Source organism: Equus quagga, chromosome 13 (assembly GCF_021613505.1).
Source record: "Equus quagga isolate Etosha38 chromosome 13, UCLA_HA_Equagga_1.0, whole genome shotgun sequence".
In the NCBI taxonomy this organism is placed as follows: domain Eukaryota; kingdom Metazoa; phylum Chordata; class Mammalia; order Perissodactyla; family Equidae; genus Equus; species Equus quagga.
The window spans coordinates 39,570,142-39,587,313 of record NC_060279.1 but is presented as its reverse complement, the minus strand read 5'-3'; the positions used below and the strand labels follow the sequence as shown (position 1 = coordinate 39,587,313).

At 46.3% G+C, this 17,172-nt stretch overlaps 2 protein-coding genes and 1 non-coding gene across 3 annotated transcripts; 2 read left to right on the top strand and 1 right to left on the bottom strand.

The window, feature by feature from the left end:
• The first annotated feature begins 6,262 nt into the window (after positions 1–6,262).
• SNAPIN (SNAP associated protein) lies at positions 6,263–8,364 on the top strand. Its single transcript, XM_046682478.1, has 4 exons — positions 6,263–6,457; positions 6,673–6,719; positions 7,423–7,541; positions 8,138–8,364. The coding sequence occupies exons 1-4, from the start codon at positions 6,315–6,317 to the stop codon at positions 8,237–8,239; spliced, it is 411 nt and encodes a 136-aa protein (XP_046538434.1). The 5' UTR covers positions 6,263–6,314; the 3' UTR covers positions 8,240–8,364.
• Positions 8,365–9,183: 819 nt separating this feature from the next.
• ILF2 (interleukin enhancer binding factor 2) lies at positions 9,184–15,984 on the bottom strand. The gene is made up of 14 exons (XM_046682477.1): positions 15,897–15,984; positions 15,156–15,215; positions 14,900–14,942; positions 14,333–14,437; positions 13,874–13,951; positions 13,434–13,536; positions 12,866–12,931; positions 11,947–12,063; positions 11,386–11,464; positions 11,041–11,128; positions 10,368–10,429; positions 10,181–10,295; positions 9,857–9,947; positions 9,184–9,702 (listed from the first exon to the last, which is right to left on the bottom strand). Exons 1-14 carry the CDS (start codon positions 15,899–15,901, stop codon positions 9,542–9,544), a joined length of 1,173 nt encoding a protein of 390 aa, XP_046538433.1. The 5' UTR covers positions 15,902–15,984; the 3' UTR covers positions 9,184–9,541.
• Positions 15,985–16,237: 253 nt separating this feature from the next.
• TRNAM-CAU (transfer RNA methionine (anticodon CAU)) lies at positions 16,238–16,309 on the top strand. The gene has a single exon. It is a non-coding gene; the product is annotated as a tRNA-Met (tRNA).
• Positions 16,310–17,172: the final 863 nt, after the last annotated feature.

The window sequence follows — 17,172 nt, the reverse complement described above, 5'->3', positions numbered from 1 at the left end:
GGTGGGCTCTCCAACCTGCACCCCACCCTGTCTAGTGATCCAACCAGGCATGCTGCGGGCCCTGACTGACCACATGGCCCAGGGGCAAGGACAGCAGAACAACACCTGAGGGTGAAGACTGAGACCCAGGACGGGTTTGGGAGCTGTGATGGTGGCAACGGCCCCCTGTCCTGGGCCTCTTAGCCTGTAGGGCAGGCGGACAGTGGTCCTGAGGCAGCTAAGGCCCTGTGAGGCCTCTTTAAAGGATTCACTTGATTCTCCATTTAGGCTTGATTTATTTAATTTCTTTACACTTTAAGCATAAGGTGATTATCAGCTCAAGATTTAAACACATCCACGGTGTGACATTATGATTTATAAGTATATATAGTCTTCAACTCTGTTCCTGGCACAGAGCTCCTAAAAACTTTGGAATGTCCTGTGTTAAGAGCACTAAAGGTATCTTTTGTTGTGTTAATGAGGTGACTCTTGGAAAGGCCTCAGGTAACCTAAGGATGGGGGCTGGTTGCCAGTGGCGCTAACCATGTGATTAGAGAATTGGAACTTCCAGTCCCTCCCTCAGAACTCCAGGGAGGGGAGAAGGGCTGGAGACAGGTATGTTAATGAAGTGCTTTTGGACCCCACCTAAGGATGGGGGCTGGTTGCCTGGAGAACCAACCTTGTGATTAGAGGGTTGGAACTTTCAGTCCCACCCCCTAACCTCCTGGGAGGGAAGAAGGGCTGGTGGGGCCAGCTGGGTGGCATACTGGTTAAGTTCGCACCCTCTGCTTTGGCAGCCCAGGATTCACCGGGTTGATCCTGGGCACAGACCTACACACCGCTCATCAAGCCATGCTGTGGCAGCATCCCACATAGAAGAACTAGTAGGACTTACAACTAAGATACACAACTAGGCACTGGGGCTTTGGGGAGGAAAAGAAAAAAGAAAAGAGGAAGATTGGCAACAGATGTTAGCTCAGGACCAATCTTCCTCACAAAAGAAAAAAAAAAGAAGGGCTGGAGGTTGAGTTCAATCATCAGCAATGGCCAATGATTTAGTCAATCATGCCTATGTAATGAAGTCTCCATAAAAAACCAAAAGGACTGAGTTCAGAGAGCTTCCAAGCTTTCAAGTTGGTGAACACGTGGAGGTGCGGGGAGAGTGGCACACCTGGAGGGCATGGAAGCTCCGTGTCCTTTCCTCTTACTTTCCCTACGCATCTCTTCCTTCTGGCTTTTCCTGAGTTATATCCTTTTATAATAAACTGGTAATCTAGTAAGCAAAATGTTTCTCTGAGTTCTATGAGCTGCTCTAGCAAATTAATCAAATCCTAGGAGGGAGTTATGGGAACCTCTGTCTTACAGCCCATTGGTCAGAAGTACACGTAACGACCTGGGCTTAGGACTGGCATCTGAAGTGGAAGGGGTGGGGGGCAGTCTCATAGAACTGAACTCTTAAACTGTGGAATCTGATGTTATCTCTGGGTAGGTAGTGAGAGAATTGAGTTGAATTCTCAGACACCCTGCTGATGTCTGAGAATTGCTTGTTGGAGGTGTGGGGGAACCCTGCACACACACATTGGAATTGAGTCAAGGAACCCCAAAGACTCGGGGATGGGAGACACACACAGTGAAAAAGCTATCTGGAAGAGAACTGGGTGAAAAGAGTTCCTCCAAGATGTCCTAAACTTTTAACATCAATGGATGCCCTTTGATTTTAACCCAAAGCACATCCTCGAAAGGAATTTCATTTCAGGGGGAAAACCAAGTCAACAAATAGAGAAGCGAGAGGAGATGGGGGAAAGCTAGATGAGAAAGATTAAAGAAGAAGATGGGCTTTCTCAGCCTCCTCACACTCCCCAGCACTGGGAAGGCCAGGACCTCACCCTCATCCTCTGACCCCTTCGTGATAAGCAGGAGTCCTACAGTCTGACCTGATCCTGGTCTGACCAGAGAATTTGCCCATGGTGGATGTGGGGATGGCAGCTCTCCAGGAGCACCAGTTGATAAAAGAGCTGGAATCTCAGGCCTCCTGACTGCCTGCCCTACTCATTCCCCACTCTCATCCCTACGCTGCCCTGTTCAGCTCCGCCACTGAAGCATTGTAGGGCTCCCCAAAGTTCTGACATCCCAGAAAGCAGGGTGGACCAGGAAATCCCTGTCCCTTACCTGGATTCGACAGAGGCCCAAAGAAGTTTGACTCTCAGCTCCCCTTCCCCAGTTAAGCCATCACGAGACACTATTCTGTGCCTCCCCTGCCCCCATCCACAAGAAGGACCCTCTGGTAACCCTGACCACCCGCTTTGCCCCACCCAGGCTCCACACTGAGTGTGGGGCGCGGCCAGCCCGCCAGGCTGAGGGCACTGTGTGGCTATACTGCCTGAGCCCGTGCAGCCTATTCCTGCAGAGCTGCTTCCAGGCTCTGTGGAGAGCCAAGGACTGGAGGCCACTGCTATGTGATATGGTGTAAGCAGGGAGGAGGGGCGTTTTGCACTGAATACCTTGTGCCATGATGCCTGGAACTTGATAAGTGTTTAGAGAATGAATAATTGAACCAGCACTGGCCTTCAACCTCTTATCAAACTTCAAGGTTTCTGTAAGACCCTTGCCCAGAGGTGTCCAAGAAACCAAGGCAGGGTGGATTCTAAAGTCCCCTTCAGCACTTATTTTCTCTGAGCAGGGTTCTTATGTAATCTGACTGGTATTTGAGAGTCATTTCAGACTGACCTGGAGGGTCGAGAGACCAGAGGCAAGAAGATCAGTCGGGAGGCTGTTGCAATGCCCCCCTGAGAGATAAGAGCTAACTCAAGGTGATACGAAGAGAAGTGGAAAGGAAAGCATAAAAGTGAAACACAGAGCGCTTTTGCTCAGAGAACCAGCCTTTGAAGTAGGATTACCAGATAAGATACTTATACTAAAAAATTATTTGTTGTTTATCTGAAATTCAAATTTACCTAGTGTCCCAGGTTTTTCATTTGTTCTGTTTTCTAAGTCCAGCAGCCCTACTTCAAAGAGGTACCTGAAAGGACTGTGGCCTTAACTGGGGGGCTTCTTGTCTGGACAGTGGGCCATCAACAGCCTTTCCCAGCCCAGGCCAGCCCCCGGCCTCTCTCCCAGTGCGACACAGGCCTCGAGGACTTGGCCCTTTTTCCTTTTCTCTTCAACACTGTCACCACTCCCTCTGTCCCCTGGGCTTCTTTTGAAGAGCTCAGTGTGAAGCAGGCTGCAATTGCCCTGGCTACCCCCTTCCTTGCTGCTTGCTCCCAAAAGAAGCCCCCAGCCTTTCATGAGAATTTACCTCTAACCCCTAGAGGGAAAGATACAGGGAAACAGATATAATAAACAACAAAGAGTGTACAAGGCTTCAAAAGTTACCACAGTCAGGGCCTCAGGTTTACAGCTGCTGACCACCACTCTCCCACAGTGATTTAAATACCTTTTCCTTAATTCCTGAGGATGAAGCTCAAGGTGGAATATTCTGGCACCCATTCATCTCTATGGACCCCTTTGACCTCCAGGAGCATTTCTTTTTTTTTTCTTTTCTTTTTTTTTTTTTTTTTTGAGGAAAATTAGCCCTGAGCTAACTGCTGCCAATCCTCCTCTTTTTGCTGAGGAAGACTGGCCCTGAGCTAACATCAGTGCCCATCTTCCTCTACTTTATCCGTGGGACGCCTACCACAGCATGGCTTTGCCAAGCAGTGCCATGTCCGCACCCGGAATCCAAACCGGCGGACCCCGGGCTGCCAAGAAGCAGAACATGCGAACTTAACCACTGCGCCACTGGGCCGGCCTCCCAACCAGGAGCATTTCTGCACACACACCTTCTCCCATGGCTCACAGAGCTGTGAGCCACTGGAGCACATTAGAGCTTAAATGACAGAAGACTGTGCTTATTGTTGAGAATTCAACAAGAGATATAAATTCTCTGGAAAGCCATGAAAAATGAAATAAAACTAAGGAAAGTTTTTTTTGTTTGTTTTTTTAAAGGAACTTTTTTTTTTTGAGGAAGGTTAGTCCTGAGTTAACATCTGCTGCCAATCCTCCTCTTTTTGCTGAGGAAGACTGGCCCTGAGCTAACATCCGTGCCCATCTTCCTCCACTTTATATGTGGGACGCCTACCACAGCATGGCTTGCCAAGCAGTGCCATGTCCACACCCGGGATCCGAACTGGCGAACCCCAGGCCGCCAAAGCGGAACGTGTGAACTTAACTGCTGTGCCACCGGGCCGGCCCCAGAAAAGTTTTTTGAGGAAGGAAAAAATGAAAATATAGAAATGCAGTGGGGCCGACCCAGTGGTGTAGTGGTTAAGTTCACAAACTCCACTTCAGTGGCCCAAGGTTCACAGATTCAAATCCCAAGTGAGGACCTATGTACCACTCATCAAGCCACGCAGTGGGGGTGTCGCACATATAAAATAGAGGAAGACTGGCACAGATGTTGGCTCAGGGACAATCTTCCTCAAGCGAAAAGAGGAAGATTGGCAACAGATGTTAGCTCAGGGCCACTCTTCCTCACCAAAAAAAAAAAAAAAACCACTTTAACCATTTTTAAGTGTACAGTTCAGTGGCATTAAGTAAATTCACCTTATTGTGTAACCATCACCACCACTCATCTCTAGAACTTTTCTATCATCCCATACTGAAACTCTGTACCCATTAAACATCACCTCGCCATTCCCCCACCCCCACCCCACCCCTGGCAATGCTCTTCTGATAAAGAGACAAAACCTTATTTACCTCCATGAATTTGACTTTTCTAGGTGCCTCATATAAGTGGAATCATAAAACATTTGTCCTTTTGTATTTGGCTTATTTCACTTAGCATAATGTCTCGTAGTGGAGGAAGAAATACCCCTCTACCCTCTAGGTTCTTCTGGCCGGTCTAAGAACTTAATTGACATGAGACAGAATAACAGGAGAAAATCACTTTTTCTGGTTTTTTTTTTTTTTTTCTGCTTGAGGAAGATTAGTGCTGAGCTAACACCTGTGCCAATCTTCCTCTATTTTTTATATGTGGGTTGCCACCATAGCATGGCTGACAGTGGTGTAGGTCTGTGCCCGGGGTCCGAACCCACAAACCCAGGCTGCCGCAGCAGAGCTCACCAACTTAACCACCAGGCCACAGAGCCTGCCCCTCAAACAAATTTAATTACATGTATACATGAGGGAAACCCAGGAAAACTGAGTAAGGTGCCAAAATAGCTGAAGCCACCACCTTAAATACCATCTTCAGCTAAAGGCAAAGGAGGATGTTGGTGGTAGTGGTTTGTGACTTCAAAGGGGAGGAAGGCAATTCATATGGAGATGGAAAAGCTAATGTTTGGCAAACTAACGTTTGCTGGGCCATCTACAGACAACGGGAGCAGAGAGAGAGAGAACTTTGATAAAAATGGGCCTTCCTGTGCTTTCCTGTCTACCATATGTATACTTCGCTATGGTGATAGCTCCTCCCTGGGACAGGCCTTCCATCTTAAATTCTTTCAGGCACTTAGGAGGAAGGTAAAAGTTTCTTTCTGAGTCTTCCGTTCCTAAAAATAATCAAGCCAAAGAGACACATTTTGGGGTGGTGAATTCTGATCCCCTACAGTCTTCAAGTTTAATCCGTATTGTAGCATGTATCAGAATTTCATTCCTTTTTAAGGATGAATAATAGTCACATGCAGTTTTATGCATATTTTAGCGCCATTAAAAAAATACACTCTTGGGGGCCAGCCCCGTGGCCGAGTGGTTAAGTTCATGCACTCAGCTTCGCCGGCCCAGGGTTTCATCAGTTTGGATCCTAGGCACAGACATGGCACTGCTCATCAGGCCATGCTGAGATGGCATCCCACATGCCACACCTAGAAGGATCCACAACTAAAGCCACACAACTGTGTACCAGGGGGCTTTGGAGAGAAAAAGGAAAAATAAAATCTTAAAAAAAAATACACTCAAATTTAGAAATACAAAAGTATACTATGAATATAATCTGGTTTTCTCATAAAGTTAACATGGGAAAGCTACAGACAACTGGGGATATAAGCATTTATTTTTCATCTTTGGAGAAAACAAGAAGTACCCACCCTACCAAAATGGTTCCTTTCCCAGCTCCCGGTGTCTGGAGATTTTCAGAGCCCACAACTTCAAAGACTATAAAGAACTACAACTCCCGGGAGCCCTAGGGCCCCACAGCCCTTTTCCCCGCCCTGCTCGCTCCAGAGACTGCATTTCCCAGAAATCCCACCGCCTGGGACGGAGCCCGCACCTCCCGGGCGCCCCCTCGCGGCGCACTTCAGCGGAGCCTCAGTTCCCGGCGGCCCTCGCGGCAGGTTCCGGGGACGTAAAGGCGTTTCGCGATGGCGGGGGCTGGTTCTGCTGCTGTGTCCGGGGCAGGGACCCCGGTGGCGGGGCCCGCGGGCCGAGACCTCTTCGCCGAGGGGCTCCTCGAGTTCCTGCGACCGGCTGTGCAGCAGCTCGACTCTCACGTCCACGCCGTCAGGTGCCCGAGAGGGAAGGGCGGGGCGGGACCAAGAAAGGGCGGGGCCACGATGGGCCCAGCTGGCTTCAGGTGGGAACTGATTGGCGCCAGGGCAGAAAGGCGGAAGGCCGCAGGTAGGGGGTGGAGGCTGGCTTCTGCCAGCACTTGGGAAACACGTAGGGGAATAGGTTGCTTGAGTTCCGTTAACTGTCAGTAGGCCTTGTACCTCTTTGCAGAGAGAGCCAGGTAGAGCTCCGGGAACAAATTGACAACCTAGCTTCCGGTGAGTAAACATCCCTGAATATCCAGAATCCTCCAACTCATTTTCTTCTTCTTCTTCTTCTTTTTTTTTTTTGGCGAGGAAGATTGGCCCTGAGCTAACATCTGTGCCTGTCTTCCTTTACTTTGTATGTGGGATGTTGCCACAGCATGACTTGATGAACAGTGTGTAGGTCCACACCTGGGATTCAAACCTGTGAACCCCAGGCCACCAAAGCAGAGTGCTCAAACTTAACCAGCCACTGGACTGGCCCCCCAACTCACTTTCAGCACCTACGTTTTGCCAGCCTCTGGGCTGGGTTTCTGTCACTTGCTTCCAGAACATCAGGGCTGCCAACAGACTCCTCCTTTCTTAAGTTTTTAGTGACTGTGGTCCATGTGGGTACAAGAGTGTTTTCCAGGGGCCAGCCCCGTGGCGGAGTGGTTAAGTTCTCGCGCTCTGCTTCAGCGGCCCAGGGTTTCACCGGTTCGAATCCTGGGCATGGACATGGCAGCACTCATCGGGCCATGCTGAGGCGGCATCCCACATGCCACAGCTAGAAGGACCCACAACGGAAAATACACACCTATGTACTGGGGGGCTTTGGGAGAAAAAGGAAAAATAAAATCTTTAAAAAGTGTTTTCTGTCCCATATGCTAACCTGCTTTCCATAAGAACAAGAAATGAGCCATTAGGTGTTAGTTGCACCTTTCTTTCGTCCCCACAGAACTGTGCCGTATCAATGAGGATCAGAAAGTGGCCCTGGATCTCGACCCCTATGTGAAGAAGCTACTTAATGCCCGGCGACGAGTTGTCTTGGTCAACAACATTCTACAGAATGCCCAGGTAAAAGAATTTCCTACCAACAGCGGTTCTTTGTTCTGCTAAGTCCTCAGGGTATTCTCCAGTTTTCAAGGATGTCACAAAGTCCCCAACACAATGAAAGTCACCATAATTTTTAGTCTTTAGGAAAAAGGAGTTGTCAACTGAACTAGTGTCAGCCATAATAGAACTCACTGTTCTTTTTTTTTTATTTTTTATTTTTTTGAGCAAGATTAGCCCTGAGCTAACATCTGCTGCCAGTCCTCTTTCTGCTGAGGAAGACTGGCCCTGAGCTAACATCCATGCCCATCTTCCTCTATTTTATGTGGGATGTCTGCCACAGCATGGCTTGACGAGTGGGGCCATGTCCACACCTGGAATCCAAACCAGCAGACCCTGGGCCGCCGAAGCAGAACATGCGCACTTAACCGCTGTGCCACCGGGGCGGCCCGAACTCACTGTTCTTATTCTCAATACCCAGTTGCTGTCATTTACATTCTCATATACCTTAGAAGACTTAACTTGAGATGGAGCAAGCCTAAGGTATTTTCCAGCGCCTGGTTGACAGTTCTAAGGCCTCTCACAGAACAGTTTAATTACATTCCAAATCTTTCTTGTAGGAACGGCTGAGGCGGCTAAACCACAGTGTTGCCAAGGAAACAGCCCGCAGGAGGGCAATGCTGGATTCAGGAGTTTACCCCCCTGGTTCCCCAAGCAAGTAACAGGCCAGAAGATGGGCCCATGGCCTCAGAATAGCACAAGTACCATTCCCTAGCTGCCTTGTTTCCTCCAGGACTCCCTTAAACCTTAGGACATTAAAAAGGCAGCCCTGTGGTTTGTGTTTGAAGCACTTAGGTCTGATCCATTTATGTGGGGCCCCAAAGAAACCTGTGTACAGTAGGACTCAGGATCCCAATGGATTATGGCTCTTGCTTCCTTCCAAGAATGAGCTGAGGCCTCTACCTTTATTTTTGTTTGTTTTTGAGGAAGATTAGCCCTGAGCTAACTGCTGCCAATCCTCCTCTTTTTGCTGAGGAAGACTGGCCCTGAGCTAACATCTGTGCCCATCTTCCTCTACTTTGTATGTGGGACGCCTTCCACAGCATGACTTGCCAAGTGGTGCCATGTCTGCACCCGGGATCCGAACCAGCGAACCCCCGGCTGCCAAGGCAGAACGTGCACACTTAACTGCTGCGCCGCTGGGCTGGCCCTAACATTTGATTTTTTTTTAAAGCTACATATTCAAGGCCCACCTACTCTACCTTCAAGCCTAGTTAATCAGGGAGGGCTTCCTGTTACATGTGTGGTTGTTGGCACCTGGGCAACATGTCTGCTCCCTGTGACTTCTCATTTCCCTTTGTTTACACTGAGAATTTGGAGGAAGGCAAAGTCAAGGTGAATGACCCACCTACCCTCTTTTGTTGATTGCACTGGCTTGAATACAGTAGCAGTGTTGCTAGAACCATTTAATTGAATAAATGCTTAAACAGTATTCTAGTTTACTCTGGTATATGGAAAGGTTCCAAGTGTCTTTGTACTTTACAGCTTCAAATTGTGATCTAGTTGTTTATAATGAAGATTCAAGTATCATTTTCAATAAAGAGTCTAGAAAGCAAAAGGAAGCAAACAAGGTCGTCAGGCACCCAGGAAAAACAGGACCAAGAGCCCTACTAGGAAGTACTTTAATCATTTTTCTTAGAAAAAACATTTCTAGACACTAACAGTTCACAACATTTCAACAACAAAGTACTGGTTGAGAGAGGTTTCCAGGACCCGGGGATTCTAGAGTATTAGGAAGAAAAGTTGGTATCCTGCTTCACTATAGATGGCATAGGTCATAAACGGGAGACTTCTGGCTACTGCGTCAATATCAGAACCCAATGGAATGACACTTCCTTCTATAGAATTCATTTTTGTTTCCCTTCCTGTCTGCCCTATCCCTCAGAAATGCCACTGTACAAAGACCAGTAGCTTAGGCTCCAGTCTTCCCCTTGGGTAAGAAAGGAAGTGAAGACAAGGGAAGGTCACTCCTGAGTCTCCATGCTTTCCTCCTCTTCTCCTTGAGGTTGCTCTTCTGTATTTTCCTCCTCTTCCTCTCCTTCCTTCTTCTCTGGTGGCTTCTCATAAGCCTTTTCTGAAGGTGTCACTATCACTCCATCCCAAGTAGATATCTCAGAAGCAAGATCTAAAAGAAAAAAAGGTGATTTCAGACAAGTAGCCCAGCATACAAGTCAGGATCCACAAGGCAGAAATATTCAGACATCTGAGTAGCATAGAGCTGCTTTCTTTGTAGACCACAGAGTACCATAAAGAACCCTTGACCCACAGTGGTCACTCACAGCTGGCATCACCCTCCTGGCCAAGGATCTTCCTAAAGCCACCATGTGAGAGGATTCGGACCAAAGTCTGAGCTGTGTAGCAGACCATGTCCTGAAGGGGAGCAAAGTGAGGGTAAATTAGCAAGGAAAATCTAAGTACCTTATTTTGCAAGGAAAATCAAAATACTTTATTTGACTGATATTCTCATAAAAATAGAGATGTAGACAACTTTTAATTTGAAAACCAAAGTCTGTAAGAACCCTCAAATCCCTGACCCTTTTGCCTTCTGATCAGGAGCATCCAAGAGTGGGGCATAACAGACCATTCCAGAGCTGTCCTAATACCTGCTGTTCCAGAGTCATGACTGTGTGTACTCTGAAGTTGCCACTCTCACAGGGGTCAGTGATACCCACTGACCCTGGTAGGAACAGTCCTGCAGCCAGAATCTGCAAGCAACGCCTGAAACACAGGGAGGTATTAAAAGAACACACAGCTTACATCCAGCCCCAAACCCAAAAACACATGCTATACCTGTATGCTACATTTAGGGCCAAAGGCTGTCTGGTGGGATTGTTCATCACAGCATAGTGCCCCTGAAAAAATAATAAATCTGGTAGGTATGCCATAAATGTGGCAAGTGTATCTTCAAACAAACTAAAAGTTAACCATCATGAGGAAAACTGGTTATTAAGGTCTAGCCAAAATTTTCAGGTTCAGAAGCAATTCTGAAATGACTGTTCATTCAGTAGTTTCTCTCCATTATCACATTAATGAAATGACAGCAATAATGAAAAAGACCCAGGAGCAGTAATAACTACTCAATTTAATTGAATACAGTCATGCACCACATGATATTTCGATCAACCACACACAGCGTATATGAGTGTGGTCCCATGAGATTAGTACCATATAGCCTAGGTGTCATAGGCTATACCATCTAAGTTTGTCTAAGTACACTCTATGATGTTCACACAACTACAAAATCGCCTAACAACACATTTCTCAGAACATAGCCAGTTGTTAAGTGATGCATGACTGTACTCCAAAAACCCAATGAAATAATAAATGTTGAATCTTTATTGGGTTACTTGCCCACCAATGAGATTTCTTTTAAGCTTCACCAAATTTCAGATTCTGGTAGGTTTCAAAGTAACTACTATTAAATAGGGATGATCAGGAACTCCAAATGCCCTTCTTTACTTACAAGTAGGTCGAGGATCCAGGGTGTGAGAGGCTCGAAGCCAGGAAAACGAATCCTCAGGTCCTTCAGCAGCCTGATAAGAACTTTAACTCTGAAGGTAAAAGAGACCCAGGGATTAAAGGTAGTAAGATCATGTACCTTCCACACCTGAGGTACGGAGCTGAAGCTATTTCCAGAACTACACATTCTCTTCTTTCTCTCAATCTAAATTTGCTTATTTAAGGTAAAAATCAAAATCGAGACAGAAGATCACAACTGAAAAAGTCCTGTAAGAGGAGGTATGGGGTATTCTGTCTTTCACTGTAATTAGAAGGTTGGGTTATCTTAAACAGTGAGGGAGGGACTCACGTGGACTGAGAAGCGTTTTCCTCAAACCAGCGTGCGTGACGGATGGCTGCTAAGGCACTCTGCAACACCTTGATATCCACTAGACGACAAGCATGACAGGACAAGATGAAGCATTCCTATTAGTAAGCAAGCAATTCAATCCCATTGCCACACTCCAAGAACTTGGAAGGAGGACAGGTTAACTTAGTAATTCCTTAAACTACCACATATTCCTCAGGTCAGCAAATCACTTGTCCCCAAATCACTATTCCTCCCCCAAACTAAATCTAGAAGCATGCAAGATCATGATTTTCTCCCAAAGCATACCCCCTCCATAAATATTTCCTCAGACCTTTTTCTTAAGTCCTCATACTGCTTTCCTGGCCATCCTGTCTGACAGTTTCACTAATAAGCTGGTAAAACTGTCTCCAAATTACAGAGGGACATAGCAAAGTTTGGAGGCAAACATAGGTCCCAGAGGTTTCATGTGGAATAGCAATAAGCTAAGTAAACGCAACAGTAACTTTATACCATATTTTGACTTTCCCCCAAATTTCCCAGCAATGGAAAAAAAGGACTAACAATGGAGTTCTGGATCCAGTTTTCGGAGATTGGGTGGCACTGTTGTAATAAGAATCTTCACCGTAGCATCAGAAGAACTGATCTCAAAGCCAGTTTCATTGGTCAGCATGGTCAAAACTGAAAGAAAAGAAAAACCAAAAGTTATAATGCTCACATTTCCATTAGACTACCAAAGGTAAATCCGGGTTGGGGTGCGTGGGTGGAGGAACAGATATAGTTTTAAAAACACCAAGAGGGGGCCGGCCCCTTGGCCGAATGGTTAAGTTCATGCGCTCCGCTTCGGCGGCCCAGGGTTTCACCAGTTCGAATCCTGGGCGCGGACATGGCACCACTTGTCAGGCCATGCTGAGGCGGCGTCCCACATGCCACAACTAGAAGGACCCACAACTAGGATATACAACTATGTACTGGGGGGGATTTGGGAGGGGAAAAAAAAAAAAAGAGGAACCAGCCCAGTGGCGCAGCAGTTAAGTTCGCACATTCCGCTTCTCAGCGGCCTGGGGTTTGCCGGTTCACATCCCGGGTTCGGACATGGCACCGCTTGGCAAGCCATGCTGTGGTAGGCGTCCCACATATAAAGTAGAGGAAGACGGGCACAGATGTTAGCTCAGGGCCAGTCTTCCTCAGCAAAAAGAGGAGGACTGACAGCAGGAGTTAGCTCAGGGCTAACCTTCCTCAAAAAAAATAACTAAGAAATAAAAACACCGAGTCCAGAATGAGGATTTAGAGTACAGAGTTTTTAAAAGTAAGGGAGATTGACTGGATTTTGAACACTGGAGATCTCTGCAAAAACTTCCCCAACATAAAACTCTGCATTCACTCTTCCTTCTTGCCTGACCTGACTTTATTAAAAGTGTACTTTTAACTATAAACCAGGCTTCTATGACCACTAAAGACATGTTCAGCAACAAACTCAAACCTTCAGAAGGATCCTGTGCTCTTAGGCTTTCGACAACTTTGTTCCCTAGGGCAGCAACAGCTTCCACTAGATTGAGAGAAAAGGAGATAATGAACATTGTTATTATTTATGTAGACTTTCTATAAATCTCTAAATTAAATCTGCCTTACACTCTGATTCTGCCCCATGTTCAAGGCTGGAACAAGGGCAAGCGACAGAATTAACACTTTTACAAGTGGACGCTAATGCCGGGACAGAAATATTAGAAGGCTCAGGAAACAGGACAGGACACATCCTCCTATATCCACACCCTCTTCCCACAGTAGGGCTTCTCATCAGTGGCACTAATGCCATTTTGGGCTGGATAATTCTTTTTGGGAGGGGTTGGGGGTAGGATCTGTCCTGTGCACTGTAGGATTCCTAGCAGCATCCCTGGCCTCTATCCCCTTGACGCCAGTAGCCCAAAAACATCTCCTGATACTACCAAATGTCCCCTGGGGTGCAAAGAAGAGAAATTTGGGCTTTAAAGATCCCTATGCTTCAAATCCAACTGCTATGTTCTCCCGTGGCCAGAAAGAGGTACACTCACATGTTGGCAGAATCTTTAGGATTACCACCAGGTCAGCTACATTGTGTCCTGTAGTCATCGTTCCCTTTTTATATGATCCGACCTGTCGGACTTCTTCAATTTGCTGTTAGAAAAGGGATTTCAGGAAGAAAAGATCAGAAGTGAAAAGACCTCCTTGTTCCTCTCAGAACTCAATTACAACACAGCTTCTTATTACCCAGATTTGGATGTAGGAGAGGTCAAGTCATATCCCCAAACACACACATGACAAGCCTGATACATCATGACTAGATGCCAACAGTGATCCCCAAAATCAGTACTACAAAGGAATTCCACTGTACTTTCCCATTTTAGGCTTGGCTTTAGATAACAGTCAACAAAAGAATTAAGAGACAGGAGCCAAGGAAACTTCTACACTACCAAGGCTGCCCTTTCCTAAGACTAAATCATCAAAAACTCACCACTTCAAATGTCCCTGGAGCCACAATCAAATTATCAATCACATTGTTTATTTTTGTCACCAAAGAAAGAATAGAAGCCTGAAAAACAGAAGGAAACAAAAAATAACCTAAGGTGAAAAATTACAAGCAACTTCAAATTTGAATATTTTCCCCTAATCCCTTCCATACAAGCCAAATCAATACTGATATAGGGCTTTGAAAACACTGACCCTTCTGGCCTTGAATATGTCATAAAAGAACAAGTTTTTGATCCTAAAGATAGATTCCCCAATAAAAACATGAATGCATATGTAACCTATTTATATACTCACCTGGTGCTCTCCCTCCACGTATGATGAGAAATAAGAACAATTCAACCCGCTGTGCAGTTTAGGCTCTGATAACAGTAGCCTCACCAGTAGTTATTCACTTCTCTAGCTTTCTTAGTGAAATCTCAGGAAGGAAGCCAAAAGAAGGTACCTGTTCAGCAGAGTTAGGAGCAAGGTCCTGATTCCTCTTCAGCAAGGCCTCACTGAAGGAAGTTTCATCAGGCGCTGGCTTGACCCGGGGGAAGGCCATTTCACACTAAGCCAGAAATAAACCACCATAAACTACTTAGCAAAAATAGTATACAGGACAGATTGTGGCAACAGAAAAAACTGAAAATAGAAAATTCTACAACACTTGTCTTTACTCCTTAAGAAGTTCAAACAAGGATACAAGCTGGAATGAAGAGCCATAATTTAAGTTTTCACTATCTTTATACTAACAGATAAGCCAGAGATAGAATTAATTATTCAGAACAAGGATTATAATCATGTTACTGCTAAGAGTACCCAAGGAATTATCTTCCCCACCCTGCTTACACTGTTTTTGTAAGTAAAGCAACACACAACTGACTGAAAACCCCAACTCCAGTCACTCATCCCTTTTCCTACTCCAACCACTATTTCACTTCATTGACAGGGAGATGCTGGGCTTCTGGAAACTACAAGTGAACAGTGGCCAAGCTCCATTTCTACACGTGAAAGGGGCCAAGATACTCACCAAATAGAAATCAAATGGGATATGTGGCACAAAGGGCCTGAACCTAAAACAAGAAAAACAGTCCAACTTATTCACCACAGAAATCAAGTGACTTAGCATAACAGGGCCAAACTCATTTAGCAGGAGAGCATGAAAGGAAATGCTTCTAAACCACAGCAGGATCTCACAAAAGCAGGTATTAGTCCACTCCAAACTCCTGTTTAGATGATGGAAATGGAAACTAACCACTGCAGAGACGCTAAAAACTGGCACTCACCCTCCTCCTGGGCCTCCTCTGGAACCAAAGCGACCACCACGACCTCGGCCTCTGTCACCCCTAGAAATGTATAAATAGATTTTAACCTGTTTTGACCCGTTGAAGGAATCTCCACCATACTGGCCATTATCATTTCAAATCAGCCTACCTCCATCGCTCTGAACTTACCTTTGGAAGCCAAGAGACCCCATTCCCTCATTCCAAACGCCCCGTCTCACCCCCATGATCTTCCATTCTGGATAATTTAATCACACTCCACGCCAAATAATGATGGGCTCCAACACTGAACGCCTCCAAGAAATACCCCCTCACCCCCGGAACGCACCAACCCTAACACTTCAGGGACTAAAGCGATCGCTCATGCATTAACGTAGTAAGACGTTTAGCGGGCATTTCCCATATGACAAGCACTTGGTATTGAGAATGAATGAGGCACGTTCCAGCCTTCCCAGTCTAGATGGCGGTGCTTCTGCTGGGGCCTGAGGACACCCCTCACCTAAACCCCTCCGAGACCGAGGTGTCGAGCGCCTCCCCACTCCGGGCCCCACCCCCAGCCCAGGCCCAAGTTTCCCCGCCCCGCGCTCTCCGACCTCCCCGCGTCCCCCAACCCGGCGTTCTCAGGTTTTAGGGCAGCCCACAGACACGTGGCCCTTTCAGGTTCTCCGACTCCTTTCGGCCCACCTTCCCAAAGTTTTCGGTCCAACATCCGACACTTTTCTAGAGCCCCCCCACTGCCTTTACCTCATGGCGCCCTAAAACCCGAACAATGGAGGCCACACCAACCGCCCCTTCCCTCTGAGGAGCCGACAACCGGAGCGCTGGCTTGCCGGCGCGTCCCAACAAACTCCGGCGCGATTGGCTCCCGCCTTACTCCGCCGCTTGTGCCTATTGGTTTACTTTGGCAAAGTGGCTTGTGAACCAATAAAAAACGCCTACTGTGTGAGGACCTACCCAATAAGAACAGACTTAATAGTAATGACTTTTTTTTTTACCAGACGCTAGACGGCGCTGTATGAAGCAGTCAAGACGGCCAACCTGCAGAAAGCTTTCTGTAGAAACCATGAAGAGATAGTTCTTCAGATAGCAGAGTGGCGCAGCGGAAGCGTGCTGGGCCCATAACCCAGAGGTCGATGGATCGAAACCATCCTCTGCTATGGAGTGTGCTTTTCTGCTCCTTCTCATTATTCCGTACAACGGTATTTGTGACTTAAATTTCTTCAGTAAATGTAAATGCCATCCTTTTACTTTTTTCTCCGTGAAAAACACAGCCTTTAGAAGCTGTTTTTGCTATCAAGTGAAATAGGGGAATAGGAAGGGACTTTAGGCAGCAATAAACACTACACGTCTGAGTGTAGTTCACAGAAGGCTGGAAGCTCGAGGCAGGAGGAGCAGATTTGAGAAAAGGAGGAAGTATATTGGTGGAATCAGAGGGGGAAAATACTGATGGTGAGAGACTGAGAAGGGAAACTGAGGCAGCCTTTAGAAAGAGAGCTCAGAAAAAGAGAACAAAAGAAGTGGCAAAAAGAGAAGGACCCACCCGTTGTTGCCCGATTCCCCTCCAATTTCTCTTCTCTCCTCACTCCACACAGTACCTGGTGCATTTCACCCTTATACGAGGTCTCACCAGCCATGTACACAGGTATACTGTATTTGTATTTAAATCAATCATATTACTATGTGCTTTTTGTTTCTCCTATAATCGCTTTTCTTCTCCTTCTTGCCTTCTTAAGCGTTAATGTTTATTATTCCTTCCCTGCCTCTGTTATTGCAAGTCATACACTCTTTTTCTACTCTTCTAGGGGTTATCCTAAAAATTACAACATGCATCCTTGACTTAGCAAAATCTAATTTTTTGTAATACTTTTACCCTCCTGGTGAAAATGCAGAAATAATTTAATTCCATTTACCACCATCACTCCCTCCAGAATTATATACCATTGTCGTTGCGTAATTCTTTTAAGTATTTTATTGACGCATAATTTACTACAGCAAAATCCACAGATCTTAAGTCTACAGC

Coding starts and splice junctions, on each gene's coding strand:
- SNAPIN (XM_046682478.1), top strand. CDS start 6,315: ATGGCGGGGGCTGGTTCTGCTGCTGTGTCCGGGGCAGGGACCCCGGTG. Junction 6,720..7,422: donor AATTGACAACCTAGCTTCCG/GTGAGTAAACAT, acceptor TCGTCCCCACAG/AACTGTGCCGTATCAATGAG. Junction 7,542..8,137: donor ACATTCTACAGAATGCCCAG/GTAAAAGAATTT, acceptor TCTTTCTTGTAG/GAACGGCTGAGGCGGCTAAA.
- ILF2 (XM_046682477.1), bottom strand. Junction 14,438..14,899: donor TCCCATTTGATTTCTATTTG/GTGAGTATCTTG, acceptor TTTCTGGCTTAG/TGTGAAATGGCCTTCCCCCG. Junction 9,703..9,856: donor CCAGGAGGGTGATGCCAGCT/GTGAGTGACCAC, acceptor TTTTTCTTTTAG/ATCTTGCTTCTGAGATATCT.